The sequence below is a fragment of the Trichomycterus rosablanca genome, chromosome 20, assembly GCF_030014385.1.
Source record: "Trichomycterus rosablanca isolate fTriRos1 chromosome 20, fTriRos1.hap1, whole genome shotgun sequence".
NCBI classification, from domain to species: domain Eukaryota; kingdom Metazoa; phylum Chordata; class Actinopteri; order Siluriformes; family Trichomycteridae; genus Trichomycterus; species Trichomycterus rosablanca.
The window spans coordinates 9,642,359-9,664,264 of NC_086007.1; the positions used below are offsets into that span (position 1 = coordinate 9,642,359).

Here is a 21,906-nt window from a genome sequence, read left to right on the forward strand (position 1 = left end):
GTAGTTCAGGGTTAGTTTTTAAATAAAAATAAAAAAAAATAAAAAATAAAATTTTTTATATATATATATACAGTATATATACAGTATATATATATATATATATATATATATATATATATACAGTATATATACAGTATATATATATATATATATATATATATATATATATTACAAATGACTAATTACTTGAAATATACTGTGATTAGCTTACTCATTAATTTATGAAACAAGTTATCACACTACTCATTACTCACTCACTCACTTTCTTAACCGCTTATCCATTTAGGGTCGCGGCGGGGTGCTGGAGCCTATCCCGGGTTTTCAATGGGCGCAAGGCACACAGTAACACCCTAGACGGGGTGCAAGTCCATCGCAGGGCAGACACACGTACACACACACACATACACACCCATTTACCTATAGGGCAATTCAGTGTCTCTAATTAACATGACTGTATGTTTTTGGACTGTGGGAGGAAACCAGAGCTCCAGGAGGAAACCCACGCAGACACGGAGAGAACATGCGAACTCCACACAGAAAGGACCCGGACCACCCCGCCTGGGGATCGTACCCAGGACCTTCTTGCTGTGAGGCGACAGTGCTACCCACCAAGCCACCATGCCGCCCTACTCATTACTCATTACCTTACATTTGATTTACTTTCTAATAATCACACAAATATGTCTGATATCAATGATGGCCACACAAATATATCTAATCTCAATGATGGCCACACAAATATATCTAATCTCAATGATGGCCACACAAATATATCTAATCTCAATGATGGCCACACAAATATATCTAATCTCAATGATGGCCACACAAATATATCTAATCTCAATGATGCCCACACAAATATATCTAATCTCAATGATGCCCACACAAATATATCTAATCTCAATGATGCCCACACAAATATATCTAATCTCAATGATGCCCACACAAATATATCTGATCTCAATGATACCCACACAAATATATCTAATCTCAATGATGCCCACACAAATATATCTAATCTCAATGATGCCCACACAAATATATCTAATCTCAATGATGCCCACACAAATATATCTAATCTCAATGATGGCCACACAAATATATCTAATCTCAATGATGGCCACACAAATATATCTAATCTCAATGATGCCCACACAAATATATCTAATCTCAATGATGCCCACACAAATATATCTAATCTCAATGATGCCCACACAAATATATCTAATCTCAATGATGCCCACACAAATATATCTAATCTCAATGATGCCCACACAAATATATCTAATCTCAATGATACCCACACAAATATGTCTGATTTTAATGATAACCACATAATTATGTCTGATCTCAATGATAATCACACAAATATGTCAGATCTTGATAATACCCACCAAAACAATAACAATCATTTATATATACAGGGTGAGTCAAAATTATGTTAACACTTGAATGGCGGAAACCATTTATTCACAAAACATACTTCATATGTGTAAGATTTACAGGACAGTCTCAACCTGTTCAACATGTTTGTGACTGGAAATTTTATATTTTATTAGTTATTTGCATTAAACTAAGTTTCTGCTTTTTTTAGTTCAATTAGCAAAGGTAGAAGAGACTTTGGAAGGTTTCTGAGGTCCAGAGATATGTTGACCTTGGCATGGGCACACCCGCACACACAGTTTTGATACTTATGCATTCTTATGGAAGTATGCCATGTTCCTAACAAGCTGAGTGTTCTTGTAGAATGATAAACAAGTTTGGTGTGGAATGTTCGCCTTGACCTGGGTCGCTGAGAAGAGTTAGCCTGAAGGGGCAGTAAAGCGGGGTATAAATACTGCAATAGGGTGGACGGTATCCACCTTTCTCTCCTGTAAAGGCATGTGTGCATTTGCATTATGAGATTGGTCCTCAGCTGAGTAATAAATTAATCATTTTGCTTTCACCATTACCCCGGTTGTCTGGGGTTATCTTTAAGGGTTATTTTGAATTCCCACAACATGTTCAACACACAAAAACCAGCAAGCAACAGTACCATTTAAAGCCCGGACACAAATTTCACAGGGAATAGATCCGATAGTGTTAACAGAATTTTGACTCACCCTGTATTTTTACAGTTTCTAACAAGGCATTTAATTGATTACATCCACATAACATTATGTGGAGCTTAAGCTATATTGTGAAAGCACTTGATATACATTTTTGTTAGACCATTAAATAACTAAAATGAGTAAACTATAATAAACTGTAAGTAAAGTATGTAACTACATTTTCCTTCTTTCGGCTTCTACCATATTCAGGTTTTGCACAGCAGATTATTCTGGCTTTACACTTCTCTAGATTGGATAAAGATTGCTAGTGTAATAGCTGTAGATTTATGTTTAATGAATATTATTACTGTAAATCACTTAGCTCATTTCTAATCAGATTTTTTAAATGTATTTTTATGTTTTTTTAGGAGGGAGGATGAATAAAACTGACAAATGTTCAATCAGTCACTTCAAACAAAGCATCTATCCAGCTGCCTACCTGTCAATCTTCACCTTTGGACTGATCACAAATCTGATCTCTCTATCTTTCTTCATTAATTTGAAGAGAACAATGACAGGATTTACTCCAGTAAACCTCTTCATGGTAAACCTCCTGATTTCTGACCTGATGCTGGTGTGTTCCCTGCCTTTCCGGGCAGCCTACTACCTTATGGATACTTACTGGGTTTTCGGAGATGTTGCATGTCGCATCATAGGCTTCGTCTTTTACGTCAACATGTATGGCACAATTTACTTCTTAATGGTTCTCAGTGTGATTCGATTTGTGGCTATTATTTGGCCCTACAGCTACGTGTACTTGCAGAGTAATCGAAGAGCTTGGTTGGTGTGTGCTGTTATTTGGCTGTTGGTGACCTCAGCATCCATCCCTTTTTTGTTTTCAGGCACATCTACAGATCTGTCATCTGGACGGACTAAATGCCTGGAGCTGGACTTAACTAAGCAGAAGTCTATCATAAAAATGAACTTAGCTGCACTGTGTGTAGGCTTTATTCTGCCCTTTACTGTTATTTCTGTCTGTTACATGATTGTTGCAGGCAAATTGCTACAGCTCAGGAAAAATCCAGACAGAAACAAATTCAACTACAACAAATCCTGTGCACTGGTGGTCATTGTTCTTCTCATTTTTCTAGTGTGCTATATGCCGTATCATGTTGTGCGCACACTTTTTCTAAATTCTGAAAAAAGGTTTGAAGAAAAAGGTTATGAAGAACCCTGTCAATATGTTGAATGGTTTAGAAAAGCAGCTGTGGTGACACACTGCCTGGCTGTGCTAAACAGCTGTCTGGATCCTCTCCTCTACTTCTTCGTGGGCGAGAGATTCTTAAGTTTTTTGCATAATAAAAGGAAAATTATAAGAAGGAAACTCAGTCAGGATAGATATTCAATAAAGCCTGTAAGAACAAGTTTACTAAAAGCCCCTGCTCAGAATGACAGGTGATATGTGAACAATAAAGGAATGTTGGGTAAATAGACACCTGGATATAAAACACCTGGATGTAAAGAATGATTATAGCTCCCAATAAAATGTTGGCATCTGGAATGCAAGACATCTTACAGAGCTGAGAGCTGAGATTCAAAACAACAAGTTCGAAATGCCAGCTCTGGCGTGCTAGTGTGTTTTATAAATGACTGTTTCTTTAAATAAAGGCTTATACTAGGCTTATACATTTCTGCTTTAGAAATGTTGGGTTCATGTTGGCTTCACCTCGCGCTTCAGTATAGAGGTGCGACCTGTACTGTTACATGGGCATTACTACACATCCTTGTTGGAAAAAACAATTTTATTTAAACATAATATATTTAATTTAGAAACCTTTTAAATGGCAAATTAATTATGTCAAATTTAAATAAAGTAATTTGACAAGCTTTATGTCTACATTCTTATCTTATGGTACACCTTACTACAATAGATCTATTCTTACACTGTATTATACACATAACAAAAACCAAATTGTCATGTTGTAAAATAACAAAGCTTTAAAATGTGTTTAAATCACTTTAACTTGTTTGACTTATATGTCCATAAATGTGGACATCATACAAGTCAATATTAAACCAATATTACACACATACAATTCAAATATAACACTGAAAGAAGCAGGGTAAGTCATACATTCCAAAAAAGGGCAGATGCCATTATATCCAGAAGTTCTTCACAAATAGAAAATGGCATTTTGCTTTCAATTGGTGGGGAAATATATAGTATATGGTGCTGTAAGAAAACATAGCTACAGACTCCTTGCAGAGTTGAGACAACAATTGAAATGGGACATATTTATACACCGATCAGCCATAACATTAAAACCACCTCCTTGTTTCTACACTCACTGTCCATTTTATCAGCTCCACTTACCATATAGGAGCACTTTGTAGTTCTACAATTACTAACTGCAGTCCATCTGTTTCTCTGGTCCACTCCTACCAGCACAACACACACTAACACACCACCACCATGTAATTGTCACTGCAGTGCTGAGAATGATCCACCACCTAAGTAATACCTGCTCTGTGATGGTCCTGTGGGGGTCCTGACCACTGAAGAACAGGGTAAAAGCAGGCTAAAAAAGTATGTAGAGAAATAGATGGACTACAGTCAGTAATTGTAGAACTACAGAGTGCTTCTATATGGTAAGTGGAGCTGATAAAATGGACAGTGAGTGTAGAAACAAGGAGGAGGTTTTAATGTTATGGCTGATCAGTGTACATATACAGCAAATTGCTTCTATCTAGACAATGTCTTTTTACACCTTTAGCCACCTTTTCTATGTGTGAAAAGTTTAAAGATTAATAAATCATAAAGTAATACATTGGTTAACACTTTAATGCCTGAACAATCAAAATATTGCCAAAAATTAAAAATTTTTGAAACTGGAGTGCTTATTTGAATTTTTGTAAAATACAAAAGTATCAAATTGTACACATCAGGTTTTTCACGAAAACAATATACATATTGATGATAGAGAGGTCTCTAAAACTCAGTGTTTCTGCCCGAGTCTGTGTGGGTTTTCTCTACAATTACCTTACAGCTTACAAAAACATGCAAGTAGTTGGAACGAGTTTCAGGCTCTTTTGGACTTGACTTCAATCTACTCTTCTAGTCACTGTAGTAAGTTTGGGATGTTGTTTCTAAGTTCATTGGTTTCCACTGGGTATCTGTTTTCTCACACCTCCCAAAAATGTGCAAAACTTGCCAGTAGATGACCTGGCTACTCAATGTTGCCCCTAGGTGTAAGGTAAATGAGTAAATAATGTTTTGAGATGAATTGATGTTCTGTTCAGGATATATTCCAACATTCTGCTCATTTTCCCAGGGAAGCTCAGGCCCAGGGAAACCTTCATCAGGATGACATGGTGAATGAAGATGGCTTTTTTCTTTGTATTTTATTCTACCGTCCTCTAGTGGTTGTACAACAACCTCGCTGGACAAGGAGGGCTGCAGGTTAGCAATGCCTTCTCTGATATGTGTGAGCTCCTGGTTGCTTCTCTACACTGGCCAGAGGTGGATTCCTACGAAAACCACAGACACAATAAAAAGTATATGTACTCCTTAGCTGCTAATGATGACACCTTAACCAGACAGTAGAAGTCCAATTCATTTTAGGTGATTCCCAGTTTGACCTTCTCTACCCGGTTGCACTGCTTAAACTCAAATTTAGGTCACTGTAGAGGTGGGCTAGTGGATTAGTCCTATACCGTTCTAATGTGCAATTATCTTTTTAATGAGCAAACACTTTCACATATATCTCAGTATAAAGTGGCCAAAAGTATATAGACACCTGACCATAAGTTTGTCAGACATCTTACTTCAAAACCACAAGCAGTTGACCAACAGAGGTGGCACCCTCTTTGACACTTTTCCCCCAATTTTTTTTTAATTATTATTATGATTTTTTTTTTTTAGTAAAAATTACATTTGTAAGGTCAGGCACCGATGTTCAACAAGAAAGCCTGGCTCACAAGCAACATTACAGTTTGTTCCAAGGGTGTTTAGTGGGTTTGGGAGCAGGGTTACTGTTTGTGCAGGCCATCAGAGTTCCTCCACAACAACCATGTTCATGTTTTCCAGACCTACATTCAGGTTTAGTGCAGCTAAGTACATGCTTTTATGGACAAGGATCTTCCACAAACAGGTTTGCAACTGGTGCAGTTTAAACACCAAACTAAATAGTTAGGAGGGGTGTCTACATACACTACAGTATGTATTTACTAGCAGCTCCACCTACTAGTGTCGGTTTATATCACTGTATTATTTAGTTGTTCCAGTCTGTAGGCCTTCTATTTCCAGTTATTTCCAGCAGCTGTTTAATTCTTACAGGCAAAACGATGCCACAGCTGGTATGGTCAGGGCCACACAGCAACATGGGTCCTGAGGGCATGGGCTTGATCCATACCTTCAGTCACTGTTTTACATATTTTGCACGGGCTTTCTCTGGTTATTCCGGTTACTGTCTGTTTCCTTAAAGTAGATGGATTGAACAGTCTAAGCTGCCCCTAGGTGTGAGTGAGTGAGTGAGTGAGTGATTATGTGTGTGTTGCCATGTGATGGATTGACCCTAATCAGAATAAAGCAGTAAATAAAGACACATTAGTTAATGCAAAATAATCTACTATTTTATTGTAGTATCTATTATTTTTAGTATCTTGTTATTTTTGGAGCCTATGCCAGCTTTTCAATGGGCGCAAGGCACACCATAACACCCTGGACGTGGCGCCAGTCCAGCGCAGGGCAGACACACACACACACACAGCCATTCACCTATAGGACAATTCAGAGTCTCCAATTAACCTGACTGCATGTTTTTGGACTGTGGGAGGAAACCCACGCAGACACGGGGAGAACATGCAAACTCCGCACAACCTGGGGATCGAACCTAGGACCTTCTTGCTGTGAGGCGACAGTGCTACAGTGAGGTAAATTGGATGTGACCAAAGTGAGTAAAACATGACGTTAAAATCCAAATCAATAAATGAATAAATTTCGAATTGCCTCTAAACTACAGTAGAACTGATTAATACAGAAGTGAGTACGCGTGATGCGCATGCGCGAAGAGATGTGTACATTCTTGACCTGCGAGTATGATGGCGTCCGTCCAAACAGTTAAAGAGCACAGCTCACAGACAGACAGAGGCTGAGGGACGGAACTGAAGGTAACGTTTGCAAACTGGCTGTTTCGGACAGAACGAGGTGTTTTTCGAGCTTCTTTAGTTGGAAAAGAGCAAGTCTGTCATGTCTTGTTTCTGGAGAGTTGCGCTTTTAAAGCTCGCGGAGCTAGCTAGCTAGTTGAACTAATTTTATAGTGGAGCCACGTAGCTCGGAGCCTGTGTGCTGTGCTGTGCTCTTCTTCTAAAAGAAAGGAAAACAAAGTTCACATTTCGACTCGGTTCTTACTAATAATTACCGTTTTGTGAAGAGGAGGAACGAAGACAACTGCAGAAAGTGAGTAACATTAGCTGCTAGCTTGTTTACACAAGAGTGTGTTAAGCATGTGGAAAGTGTTAGCAGGTTATAATTTCAACGACTTTAAAACTAGCAACACGAACTTCATCTCTGTAGTGTGCTTGGGCCTGGTCCTTGTCCTGGGCCTGGTCCTTGTCCTGGTCCTGTCCTGGTCCTGGTCCTGTCCTGGTCCTGTCCTGGTCCTGTCCTGTTAACCCAGTTTATGTGTAAACTATCTATGAAATGTATCCGTCAAGTAAACGGCATGATTTGCACACGTCAACGTTATCTGCGTCTCTTTAACTCAGCTTGCATAACTGAATAGCAGATCCTGCACATCACATGTACTTACTGTACAAATCCTATCCTGACAGCTAGCTTGTTGAATTACTGCTTACTTATAACATGCAAAGTGTATTTGCAATAATCATATCACGTGTCATTTCATGCTAATAATCTAAACATTTTCTTTAGACCACCCTGACCATGTCAGGTAACATTGATCCATTATTATGTTGTGCATTGACACCTTGTTGATCGATTAGATTATACAAGCTTATACGAGCCTTAAATTATAGAACTAAAGCATGCAAATACACAGGGTAAGCACTGGAATCCCTTTAGTGTTATACATGAATTGCTTTGATGTAATTTATGAAAGATTTTAATTACATTTTTATGAGAATCATAAGTAAAATGTTAGTACAGCCTGAATCCTAGTCATAATTGCAGTGGTCTGTTGGCACCTGAAAATACTGGTTGTTAACCAGGACTATTCCCTAAACTCATCGCCAGTCCATCATCAGACAATACACTTGATCACATGTCAGCATTATTAAAGTTTTCTTATGTTAGCTTGGAAGATCTGATTTCTGCCAATAATGGCCAAGGCCTGTTGAATTTAGCCTGTCAGATTTAGCCCACTGGCGACTGACCTATCAATATTGTTCAAATTTGAACCAGTGCTCATCACGTTTAGTGCCATGAAATCACTGACTGGTTAAATAGGTTGCTACAATACCTACATTTAGGTAATGTTTATGTATGAGGTTCATTTAGTTGAGATGCTAGTGTGTGTTGTGCTGGTATGAGTGGATTGAGTTTTTAAAGATCGTGTCCACTTACTGTCCACTCTTTTAGACACTCCTACCTAGTTGGTCCACCTTGTAGATGTAAAGTCAGAGACGATCGCTCATCTATTGCTGCTGTTTTATTTGGTCAACTTCTAGACCTTCATCAGTGGTTACAGGACGCTGCCCACAGGGAGCTGTTGGCTGGATATTTTTGGTTGCTGGACTATTCTCAGTTCAGCAGCATCAGCATTGCTGTGTCTTATCCACTCATACCAGCACAACACACACTAACACACCACCACCATAGCAATGTCACTACAGTGCTGAGAATGATCCACCACCCACATAATACCTACTCTGTAGTGGTCCTGGGAGAGTCCTGACCATTGAAGAACAGCATGAAGGGGGCTAACAAAGCATGCAGAGAAACAGATGGACTACAGTCAGTAATTGTAGAACTTCAAAGTGCTTCTATATGGTAAGTGGAGCTGATAAAATGTACAGTGTGTGTAGAAACAAGGAGGTGGTTTTAATGTTATGGCTGATCGGTATATATATATTGCAGCTAATCACTATTCTAGCCTTTTGTATCTGTTCTGCTCTGCTGCTGGTTTAATGCCGCACTGCCTTGACACATACTTTTTTTTTTCAAGCCAACACAGTATCCATTTGTTTCTTGTCTGAGTGTCCACATTGTGAGCAGAGTATTAGGCTTTTGTGTATGCGTGGCAGATTGGGTTGCACTTAATCCTTGTGAATATCAGCAGGTCGTGATTTGGCCCGCAGCCGAATTTTGATGAGAACTTCAGCTGCACTGCCACGTCTGCAGGAGTTGGATTAATGATTACAAAACTCATGGGTTGTACCTGCATGGTGTGCTGGTACTTGAACTCTTGAGTGCAGCTTATTAGTAGTGGTGAAAATACAGACAGCATAGGTTTTGCTATGTAATGCTAGTAGACCACTGACCACTAATAAGCATCAAGCCTTAAAATGGTTATTTATAGGCTAAAATGATTAATCTCAAGCAATATAACATAAAATTGTTGATACAGGCCCAAGTAAGATCTTCAGATTAAATCTTCAAAATTTGTTTTCACCAGATTATGGTTTTTGTTGTGGTTCATTAAGGATGTGAAAGCTGGACAATAAAAATGGCAGAATAGGAAGAATATCAATTTCTTTGAACTTTGGTGCTGGCAAAGACTTTTGTGAGCACCTTCAAATGAATATTTGACCAAATCCTCTAGTACAAACAATTTGTTTCCTCGAATTGCCTTTTTGGTCAACATCACCTGTTCACAGCATGAAATGTCAGTGTATCAACAGAAATGTAAGCCAAATTCAATTGGATCAGCTTAGATACTGACAGTCAGATTTCTCGGGGTGGACATATCACAAACCAGAACCTCTGAGACAAAGACTTGATGTTCAGACTGTTTAGTTTGTAATTTCTAGACTTAGTGATGACTTAGTAGATGACTGTATCTCCTCAATGCCTTGCTAAACACTGTATTAGCTTGGTATTTCAGCAGCTATTTAGGTATTAGTGTGGCAAAGCAACTTTTCAGGTACTCCCGGGTGTTGCTGGAAGTTTGAGACTTCAGAGAATTAGTCCCGCTTAAACAAAGGCTTGCACATATTGACGTTACAAAGAGTGCACTTGGAATGAGGAAAAAAACATTAGAATTTTTCTCAGCTAACATTTGAGCTAATAGCTGTTATCTATGCTCCCCTAGCATCGTAATCCATTTTGCCATAAGAGAGACATACCAGTGATCTCTGCTTTACTTGATATTTATATTTTATATAAATCCTGCACTTCATATACTGTTTTTTAAATTAGCTACTGTTAACTGAACCTTTATGTAAATAGCATAAACTATTGAATTTACGTTTTTTACTAGGGTGGCACGGTGGCGCAGTAGGTTGTGCTGTCTCCTCGCAGCAAGAAGTACCTGGGTTTGATTCCCCTTCTGGTCAGCCAGGTTTCTTTTTGTGTACATTTTGCATGTTCTCCTCATTTCCAAAGACATTTAGTCAGGACAGTTGAAGCTACTAAAATTAAGTGTGTACTTCTGCCCTGTGTTGGATTGCGCTGCGACACTGACCAGGATTAAGCGGTGGAAAAACAGAGAATTAATGTTTGATACTAGACTTCACATGATGTGTTATATTAAAATGTATGAAACAAATGTTTATTGATCTGGATTAATAAACAAACGTTCAGTGTGCAAAGAATGTAATTATTTTCCCTTCGGTTTCTTACGTTCCTCACTGATTATTATTATTACACTGATCTTATTTTCCAACACAGTTTACTTCCTTTGATTATTATCAACCTTTTGATCCTGGTCAGGGTCGCAGCAGGTCTAGTTTCACCCGGAAGCACTGGGCACATTTAACATTTAAAGTAATTGTTTTTGTAAAATCTGCTTGTCTGCTGCTTAAGTACCTGCTTAATGAACTTTATCTGTTATGTTTTTTACACAAACTAGATGTTTATAAAGGTATTTTCCATAGTGTGCACCATACCATGCTTTTAGTGTCGTTGTCATGGTATTTTTATTTTTTATTTTATTTTTTTACTTCCAGCACAAATCCAAAATCAACACATATTTGACAATACCTGACATTCACACAGTAACGGTTAACTCTGTTCACTCTTCTCTTGCCGGGTTATTGAAAAACATCACAGGCATGGGAGCAGCTGGATTATGTAAGCAGCAGGGTTGGCCAGATGTGCAAAGCTAAATGATTGAAAATGCTACTGAAACTGGGTGCTCAAAAACTGAAAAGCCCTGATGTTTAAGAAGTGAAACAGAGAATAGAACTTAAAATACATACATAACTGTGTGTTCAAGTTTGTCATTTTAATATGGCAATGCATCTTAATGTTCTATAATTTGCTTGCCCAGTCCCATCTTTTGTTTGTTACCAAACAATGGCAGACTCACACACATGGAGACCATGTTGTACTCAAGACATTACTCCTCCGCTAATGCTGATGTTCTGACTAGGCAATATTAGTTGCTCTTGCCTTGGCAATGATGTGATACTTCAAGCTTACCTCCCTCATCCCTGCCAGGCCAGTGGCACCAAGACTTTGGTTACATCAGTGGTAAGGCATACAACATAGACTGCTATTCCACCTGAGTTTCCACAGAAAGCTAAATTTATCTAAGTTGTAGTGTGGTTAGAAAAACAGTTAACTGAGTCTGATGTAAAAGACAGATATAATTACAAGCAGTAGTTACACTGTAAGCAAAAGGGAACTGGAATGCACAAAAAGCTGGTTGCCCAAACACAAAATGTGCTTGTCCTAGACACCTATTTTTCCCATCCTATTACTTTTTAGGTGAATTAATGTATAGGCTTATATCAGCACTGAATACATGAAAATTCTGGCTAATAGCAGAGCTGAGATTCAAACTTCATAGCTCAAGATCTCAGCACTGGTGGGCTGTGCCACCTGAGATTTTTTTTTTTTGATATTGGGTATGTTTGTGTGAGACACGACATATATATTTTTACTTGGGTGTGCTGCAGTTTTGTGAAGTTAACTATTGTCTAAAGACTATTGTCTATTGTCCCTAACCAGCATTAGTTTTATTGAAAAAATGCCTCTGCAGGCACAAATATAAATAAGGTTTCGGCCAGGTTTTTTCTGAAGTGGTGGATAGACATTTTTTTTAGTGATAAATGTGTTTTCGAGCCCCAAGAGCCTTTTTAGTCATTTTCCCTTTGTAAGCTGAAAGACAGATGTGGTTTTAGGTGACCTCTTTTGTTTCAGTGGTTTTATTTCTCCACCCACCTACCGTTTTTTTTTTTTTTTTTTTTTTTTTTTTTGCAAGAGTCATGGTTTCAGTGTAATTTTCGTTGCAACTGGGAAGGAAGTTATGCATGTTTGAGTGTTGATCGTTTGCAGAACTATTAATCAAACTGCTAATTAAAGGAACCGCATATTATAAGTCATGGGAGTTTTTTTTTTTCTTTATCTCGTGAACTTTTGGTTTTGGTTCCATAGAGACTGGCATTTAGAGCAGGCTGTCACATTTGTTGTGACGTATCAGGGAAAGCAGTGCTTTGTCCTTGTGGGAAAAACCTACATTTTTCTATGTCATTTTGGATCTTTTAAATTTCACTTCTAATGTGTCTGTGTCATTAATTATATTAAATATATGAAAAACATGGTAGCTTGAGGGGTAGCACTGCCACCTCACAGCAAGAAGGTCCTGGTTTTGATTCCCAGGTGTAGCTGTCCAGGTTCTTTCTGTGTGGAGTTTGTGTTCTCCCCATGTTTTTTCTGTGATAGACTTTTGACCTGTCCAGAACTGTAAACCAGACAACGAATACATTAATTTAAAAAGAAATAAATTTTAGTTTTCTTTATTAAGTGATAAGTTGGTTGATTTGAGAAAAACAATTCCATCAATTTAAACTAATTTGTCCCTTAATTTCTTTAATTTCTTTACGACATGGTGGCTAAGTGGGTAGCACTGTCGCCTCACAGCAAGAAGGTCCTTTGTTTGATCCCCAGATGGGGCGGTCCGGGTCCTTTCTGTGTAGTTTGCATGTTCTCCCCATGTCTGCGTGGGTTTCTTCTGGGTGCTCCAGTTTCCTCCCACAGTCCAAAGACATACAAGTGAGGTGAATTGGAGATACTAAATTGTCCATGACTGTGTTCAATATAACCTTGTGAACTGATGAATCTTGTGTAATGAGTAACTACTGTTTCTGTCAGAGAGTAAAAACTTTACTATACTATAGATATTGATTATGTAAAGGTTTTCTTATTTCTATCTGGTAATGTTTGGCCAAGAGGAACTGTGGCCTGCACAAAGCTCTGACCTCATCCACAATGAAAACCTTTGGGATGAACTGGAAGGTTGATTGCGGGCCAGGTCTTGTCATACAACATCAGTTCCTGACCTCACAAATGCTTTTTTTGAAGGGATGGAAGCTCGGACGGGGTCTTTTCCCACTGCCCCTGTAATATGTGATCTCTGGGACGGGTACCTGTGCGTGTGGAGGGGGGTGGGCACTCAAATAGAGTCTAGCGTGGCTCTCCTTATGAGATACAGCTCTGTGTGGGAATTCAACACTGGCAGGTGATAAAAAGCGGCCGCAGATTGGACACGTGTTAGAGGGGCCGTGCAGTGATCCGACTCTCCTTGGTCAGATCGGGGGTTCTGCAAGCAGCAGCGGATTTATAATCAGAACTTGGAAATAGCTAAGTGGAAACAGTTCCTGGAAAAATGCTTTTAACTGAATGGGCACAAAATCCTACAGACACACTCCAAAATCTTGTTAGGAGGCTTTTCAAAAAAAAAAGTAGGGGATGTGGGGCCACTCCATATTACATTTTGACTTACAATACAGTTACAGTATACAGTCTAAGCAACTGAGGGTCAATGGCCTTTCTCAAAGGCCTAACAGCAGCAACCTGGCAGTGGTGGGGCTTGAACCAGTGACCTTCTGGGTACTAGTCAAGTACCTTAACCACTAGGCTACGGCATGCCCCCAGCATATCAATGCTCATGCTTTTAGAATTGGATGCCCAATAAGCTCATGTTCAGGTGTCCACATACTTTTGGCCATAAAGCGTACATATCCCTGACAGGAGACTTTTGCAAATGTAATGCTTTAATATATTTATTATTACAACTCGTTTATTGTTACCTTAAGCTGCTTGTAGCTAATTTGCTATATTGAGTCTCTCCCTAATTGCAGTACCAGCGTAGGTGGTACAGAGCTGGAATTTTCTTTTGATGTGTAAGCTCAGTGCTGTTAGCAATTTAGCGGCTTTATACAAACAAACAAACCTGTAGGTCCAGATTACACACAGCCAACTTGTTGCACTGGGTTCATAACACCTGTACACGATTAACCATCTTTTTTTGTTTCAGTGTTCCTTTTTCTTCTTCTTACCGTAATTACTGTGGAACTGTTAGATCATGTGGGGGGTGTTAGGGTATTACGAAAACCCTGTGTGCAACCAAACCGGAGCTTAGAAGAGCGCTCATGTCCTCTCCAGTCGAAATAATTGCAGCTGACTCAGAGCCATAGCACACGAGCTGGCTCAGTCGACACGGGGCTGTCATTGTACCCCCCCTGCCCCTTTGCTTCACTCCCTAATAAGAAGTCATGTTCATTCTGGCCTCGTGCCCCCATAGAGAGCTGATTTGGAAATTGAAGCAGCACTAGTGCTTACGTCATCTGGACTTGACGGTAAGAGGGACAGTAAGAGAAGGACCGCACCTGATGCACTGACTAGTCGATATTATATGTTTTTGCTTTCCCGTTTTTCATCAATAAGAGGAAAAGATGATTTTAAAAATAAAATATTTCCTGTGTTGGCATGCTGTGTATTTTAGGGATGGGCACTGAGGTATCTGTGTCATGTGTCTAGTTAGTACATAATAACAACGTCACTTTGGCAGGTCAAGTTCGTTTCAGTAGCTTCTGCTTGCATTTCTGAACTGATCTGAGGCTGTAAAATTAATTTGTTTAAATAGTTGTGATTTATGCAATAAATGTGTCAGGTCTACTTGTGCAACTGTCTTCTTTTTCTATCCATGTTTTAATTCCGTTTTCGTTTTAAATAGCTTTTAACCCATTAAGTATATACAGAGATCAGCTATAACATTAACACCACCTCATTGTTTCTATACTCACCGTCCATTTTATCAGCTCCACTTAGCATATAGAAGCGGGGCGGCACGGTGGCTAAGTGGGTAGCACTGTCGCCTCACAGCAAGAAGGTCCTGTGTTCGATCCCCAGGTGGGGCGATCCGGGTCCTTTCTGTGTGGAGTTTGCATGTTCTCCTGTGTCTGTGTGGGTTTCCTCCGGGTGCTCTGGTTTCCTCCCACAGTCCAAAGACATGCAAGTGAGGTGAATTGGAGACACTAATTTCTCCACGACTGTGTTCGATATAACCTTGAGAACTGATGAAACTTGTGTAATGAGTAACTACCGTTTCCTGTCATGAATGTAACCAAAAGTGTAAAACATGACGTTAAAATCCTAATAAACAAACAAACAAACCATATAAAAGCACTTTGTGGTTCTACAATTACTGACTGTAGTCCATCTGTTTCTCTGCATGCTTTGTTAGCCCCCTTTCATGCTGTTCTTCAATGGTCAGGACTCTCCCAGGACCACTACAGAGCAGGTATTATGTGGGTGGTCATTCTTAGCACTGCAGTGACAATGACATGGTGTTGGTGTGTTAGTGTGTGTTGTGCTGGTATGAGTGGATAAGACACAGCAGCGCTGATGGAGTTTTTAAACACCTCACTGTCACTGCTGGACTCAGAATAGTGGATGTAACTACTTCACATTAAAAAATATTCAATTCCATTGACCTGTATCCTCTGTTAAATGATGACCCTTGAGTGGATTCAGCTGACCTCTTAAGCCAGCGTCTCCATAAGTGCTTAGTTATACCGAGTGTTAGTAGGATTCATCCTTATAGGCATTACCCCTGACTTTGTGTATGAGCTTAAACAGGGGGCTGGTTGGCCGAATAAGCCGATCATCTGCCCCATGCACGCATGCGCCAAATTCTGCTTAGTTTCAAGGACACGTACGGCTTCCTACTCATTAGCTCATGTATGATTTTACAGCAGGTTTATTCCTGTGTTTTGCATGAAATGTGGCTCTGTACTGTGACAGATATGATAGGTTTTGCATTATTTTGAATATCGCTGGTGGATATGGTTGGTTGTACAGATGTGACAGGCAAATGAAACAGCTTTTATTGCACTGTTGCGTGGAACCTGGTTGCTTGCTTTCTAAATGCAGCGTATAGGGCTGAAAAAAAAAACTTTGTACACAGCGCATGTAGTTTGACAGGCTTAAGAATGCCATTTACTTCCTTCTTACTTAATATTATACTTAGTTATTCCCAGCAAGGTAAAGGTGCATTTTTTTTTCTTCATGAACCAAAGTAGTCCAAAGCCACACACACACGCTTTAACATTTGCCACAGTTCCATGTGCCGTTCCATGTTAAGACCCCTGGTCTAAATACTCATTAGCTTTTAGATCCACTGTTGGACCATTGTACTAAATGTGGGTTGCGTGCAAGCAAAATGTGTTTTATTTTCATCAGGAAATTGTCTAAAGGATATTTGAATAAATTATTAGTCATTGTGTTTTTGGCAGAACATGTAAAGCATCCAAACTTATTTAATTGCTTGTTTAGAGCACTTTAATCCTAAGAAATTAATAAATCAAGCTGTGTAATTATATTGCAATTGATTATATAAACAATAACCCCTGCAAACTTAGCCCACTCTTGTTTCTCATGGTTCTCTAAAATGCAAATACACTTTTACTTCATTTAATACAAAACTCAACTATAAAGGCCCAGAACAACTGTACAGAACACTTGCTTTTATGTGATGTGTAAAAGACTATTAGCTGTTTTGAAATTCCTAATGACTTTGACATGGTATAACAGACTGTAGATTGAGCATTATAAAAGCAGAATAAAGTATAGCAACATAAACACCACAGTTAGAGCAATTCACAATAACACAATGTTCTTAAAGATTCTACAGCATAATTAGCTCACCCTGTATAGTGGTTGTTCAGTAAAGATTATTGTGTCGTTTTTATGAGCGAAACCCTCTTAATAAAACCTCCTACTCATCCTTAAACCTATGCATCAGATCTTTCTAAAAGGCTGACTGGATCACATGTGCTTTTCTTTTCCATTATGCCAATGTTTAGAGATGGTTTGGTAAATTACAATCAAAAGTTGTAACAAAGCTAGGGATAAATATAAGGTTATTTCTGTTTGATTTCTGCTGATTTGTGGAGAAGATTGACCAGGTGCATAGTGTATTTATCAGTTGTAGTACTGTATAGCATTATCTACATCACTGTACCTTTCAGAACTTTTAACAGTTCAGAATATTTAACAGTTTAAACCAAATTTCTAAGTAACAGTTTGAAAGTTCTTTACATACAGTAGCAAAGTTTCATGCTGACATGCAGTCTGACCTGAGTAATTTGTGTTTGTGTCTCTTCCAGTTTGAATGAGGGAGTCATGGCTGAACACACCCCTCCGCTGGAGCCCGGCCAGTTACTTAGCCCAGATCTGCCACTCCTCACATCACCACCTCCTCCACCCAACATGGTCAACGGAGACGGAGCCCAACAAGTAGGCATGTCAGGGTCTGACTGTGGAAAAGCTTTAATACAACTCTGTGTACATTCAGTATGTTTTCGTTCTCAGGTGTTTTAATGTTTAATTGGCACAATGCAATAGTTCAGCACATGCTCAAGCTGTTTCTATACTTAAAAGTACTTCAAAGTTTATTCTGACATCATTCTTTTTGCTGTTGAAATATTGCATTGAGAAGAAAAGCAAAGTTATCAAGTTCCTTCTCAAGACTAAAGATGCTAGGCTGTTCAGTGAAACCATGTCTTAGAAATGAGATATCATATTATTAGTTAACGTCAGACAGGAGATTGTGTTTGTGTGCAATGGGCCATCCTGACAGCTCGTTAATCAAAATGAGTAGTGCCCTGATGCTATGGCATATGACTTTGTGTAAGGTGGATTCAAAACCTTTTTTGTGAAAGATGCTAATGTTACAACATTATATTTTATTCCACCATGAATAAAAATGAATAGCATTTCATATACTATTCATTTTTCATCAACATTTTATCCATGTCAGGGTTGTGGTGGGCTCTGGTCTACCCGGAAACACTGGGCGGAATGAAGGGCTACCAATTCTAAACCAATCATATATGTGTACATGCCCACTCGGCTGATTGCAGTGCTGAGACTCGATAACGGTTATCAGTGGTGGTGAGGTAGCGTCTTATATTACTGTACCACCAGAGTGCTAAATACATTTTTAACATTTTAAGTCATATTTTTGTCACATTTCTAGTATTTCACTAATTACATCAATGTTAGAGAATTCTTGCATTAAAAGTAGTCAGGGCACATTTCTGATTCTTGTTCCTGGAGACTGGTTGATGATATTGTCTAGGTAACTTTTGTTGAGCATGGATTAATAGAGTTTGAAATTCCATGTCCTTTTTTTTGCATTTTCCCCCAATTTCCCTCCCAATCTAGTCGTATCCAATTACCCGATTGCATTATGCTTTCTCTCCACTGATGTTGATCTCCACCCTGGTTGAGGAGAGCCGAGACTGACACAGGCCCCCGCAAGGATCAGCGGATCAGCTTTGTGTACGGAGAGCCACACCCTGATCAACGCATTATACCTTGTCTCTGCCAATTGTTGTTCATTTAGGTGCCCAGCCGTGTGTGTGTGTGTGTGTGTGTGTGTGTGTGTGTGTGTGTGTGTGTGTGTGTGTGTGTACAAAATGTATTTGTAGAGGAAATGTGCTTGTAGATGGCAGGTTTTAGTTACCCTTCTAAACCCCTGCAGTCAGGTTCAGACAGCTCGCTGGTTCACCAGCCACTAAAGCAGCCAGAATATGCAAATCCATTCATGCCAGTCCTCTTTATATTCTAATTACCACTGCCTCATCATCTTTTTTTCCTCTCTATTAATTTTTATCACATCCTGCTTGACTCATTCAGAAATCCTGCCTCTTGTTAAGGGTAGTGAATTCATTTCAGAAAAATAATGCAGTAGGACCAGAATCTCTACCTTCCTACTTATATGTGGATGTAAAATTATGTTGACATGATCTCGACTGTCTGATGCAGCGTGCAACATTATTGTGAGCGGTTTCACCTCACAGCTTCACATTAGAGTAGAATAGTAATTACACTTTGCTGATGTGAAAAGGAAGGGCTTGGTGTTAATTATGGAATATTTGTGAAGTAGGGCACATGCATAACTTACCGCTTTGGCATTTTCCTAGGTGGCATTGTGCCGCTGCTTCGGATCCAAGTCGGGGGCAGGAAATAAGACGAGGCAAAATCGGGGTGTAATATAGTTAAGTGGGGTCATGCATAATGATTTCAGAAGCATATTTGGGGCTAATGGTTGTGTGAATCATCTGTGAACAGATCCTGCCAGTAGGATTGGTATAGTAAGCTAGGGAAATTGCTGTCCCTGACCTTTCCTGCTGTCTACTCACTTAGCCACCACCCTACGCCAACTCATTGCTCAGTGTGCTACTTGGTATTTTCACCCAGATCAAAGTGGAAAATAGGAGGGCAAACCATCACACCTATAGCTCACTACTCTTTTACATAAACCAAGCTGTTTATGCATGACATGATTCCTATTTTCAATTAATTTTTTATTCCTCTCCCTTGTTTCTCTGCTCTTCACTTCTCTTGGTTGCATGCCTGTTTGTCCAAAGCAGACCCCGACCCAGATTATTCAGACCTCCTGCCTATTACTTTACCTGATAGTAAAGCTATACAGCTGCTTCTGCCATTTGTAAGGATCTGTCGGAACCATTTTTGCAGCTTTGTTTTAAAGGCTGTCTATATTGTCTGTTTCTTTCATTAGTTTGTGTTTGTTTCGAGCCTTTTATAGCTCTTAATTTTGATTCCTTTCCTATATCTTGATGTTTTACCTTGAGCTCTTGGTAGATTTTTGTAGACACCTGACCAACCAGTGGGAATTAGAACCCTGTAGTCTGTATTAGTCTAGCATAGATTACTGCTGCGCCACAAGACCACTCGAATCACATCTGCACCTCAATACGGCACTTAATAATGTTGCAACTGGCATATTAAGTAGAAATTGGAATTCTATTTAGTACAGTATTCGGTGGTTAGGGACAGAGCCTTTGTCTGAGTAGCTATGAGATGCAGTATTAAACAGTAATACATTTTTTGGTGGTCCTTTTCATTTCATTTTCATCCTGGCAAGAGCCGCGGGGGATACGGTTCCACCGGGAAACACTGGGCTCAAGGCTGGAGTACCCTGGACAGGGCACCGATCCACCACAGGGCGTTTTACAGCATACCAAATCATCATCAAATGATTTTACCACCACTTTATTCTTGTCGCTGTGGGTCTGGAAATGCATGTAATGCAAATGTAATAACCCCAAATGTAATAATGCATTTAATAATAATAAACCTTACGTTTAATAAACATCAATTATGCTCCAAACAGTATGTTGGAAATGGTACAGAGTAACCTGCAGAACTTTTGTTACTACACTGAACACACAGAAATAGGAAATTGTGGGTATGTAACTTGTACTTATGCTGATGAAATTTGGTGCAATATGGAAGCAGAAGCTCAGGTACCACTCTTATCACCTGCTGTGGAAAATTAGAATGAATATATTTTTGAGCTGTGGCTTTTAAATGTGCAAGAGCTTATGATCATGGGTATTCCGTGGCTTTTTATAAGACTTTCTTGAGAGGGTGATGTGACTGAGAAAGCGTGGGAAAAGGGGTATAAAAAGTAAAATTTGTAAATCCATCCACCAAATGTCGGTTTGTTTATTTAGATTTGCAAAAAAACACCCGCTCTACCCTCATCCAGGTTTCGCTGACCATGCAGAAACAGTGTCATGTTTGGATACCCCTGAGTTAATGCACCACTAGTATCTCTGCAGGTCAACATTTTATTGGCACAAAACAATTTGTTGCTTTTCATCTGAAGGCAGCTTTAGGTAAAGCCCAGCAAATATGCAATTAAACTAGCTGTCTCATCTAATGCAGTCGAACCTAATGACTTGCAAGAACGGCTTTCACTTTTGTAATGTAAAAGTTTGTGTGTGTGTCTGTGTGTGTGTATCCAAATCCACTGTAATAAATAAAAGCTTTCAAAGGGAGATTAAAACAAGTTGCATTTGCAGGGGAAAAAAACACTGTTTTGGGTGTTGAGTTGTATTTAAAGGCTGTTAAAACGTTGACCAAGTGGCACAGTGGGTAGCACTGTCTCATCACAGCAGGAAAGTCATAGGTTTGATTCTCAGGTGGAGTGGTGGAATTTGCATGTTCTCCACGTGTTTATGTGGGTTTCCTCTGGGCGCTCCGGTTTCCTCCCACTGTCCAAAGCCATGCAAGTGAGGTGAATTGGAGATACTAAAATAGGTGGGTTTGTGGTTGTGTGATTCATCAGTGTACAGATCCTGCCAGTAGGATTGGTATAGTATGCTAGGGAAATTGTTCTAGTGCCTACAGAGTAGGGGCACAAGTAGATAGTCAGTAACAGAAAAACACTGTTTTGGGTGCTGAGTTGTGTTTAAAGGCTGTTAAAACATGCAGCACGGTGGGTAGCACCATGCAGCACGGTGGGTAGCACTGTCTCATCACAGCCGGACAGTCATGGGTTTGATTCTCAGATGAAGCGGTCTGGGTCATTTCTGTGTGGAGTTTGCACGTTCTCCACATGTCCATGTGGGTTTCCTCTGGGAGCTCCGGTTTCCT

General features: G+C 39.4%; 1 protein-coding gene across 2 annotated transcripts in view; it reads left to right on the forward strand.

The window, feature by feature from the left end:
• The first annotated feature begins 7,127 nt into the window (after positions 1–7,127).
• Positions 7,128–21,906, forward strand: part of fndc3a (fibronectin type III domain containing 3A) — a 94,169-nt gene continuing 79,390 nt past the window's right edge. Inside the window, exons 1-2 of one of the 2 annotated variants that reach the window (XM_063016291.1) lie at positions 7,128–7,199; positions 17,604–17,733. In XM_063016291.1, the coding sequence (XP_062872361.1) occupies positions 17,620–17,733 (114 nt within the window). In that variant the 5' untranslated portion in view covers positions 7,128–7,199; positions 17,604–17,619. Of the gene's footprint in view, positions 7,489–17,603; positions 17,734–21,906 lie in introns of both variants that reach the window. The other variant, XM_063016290.1, reaches the window with a different exon arrangement.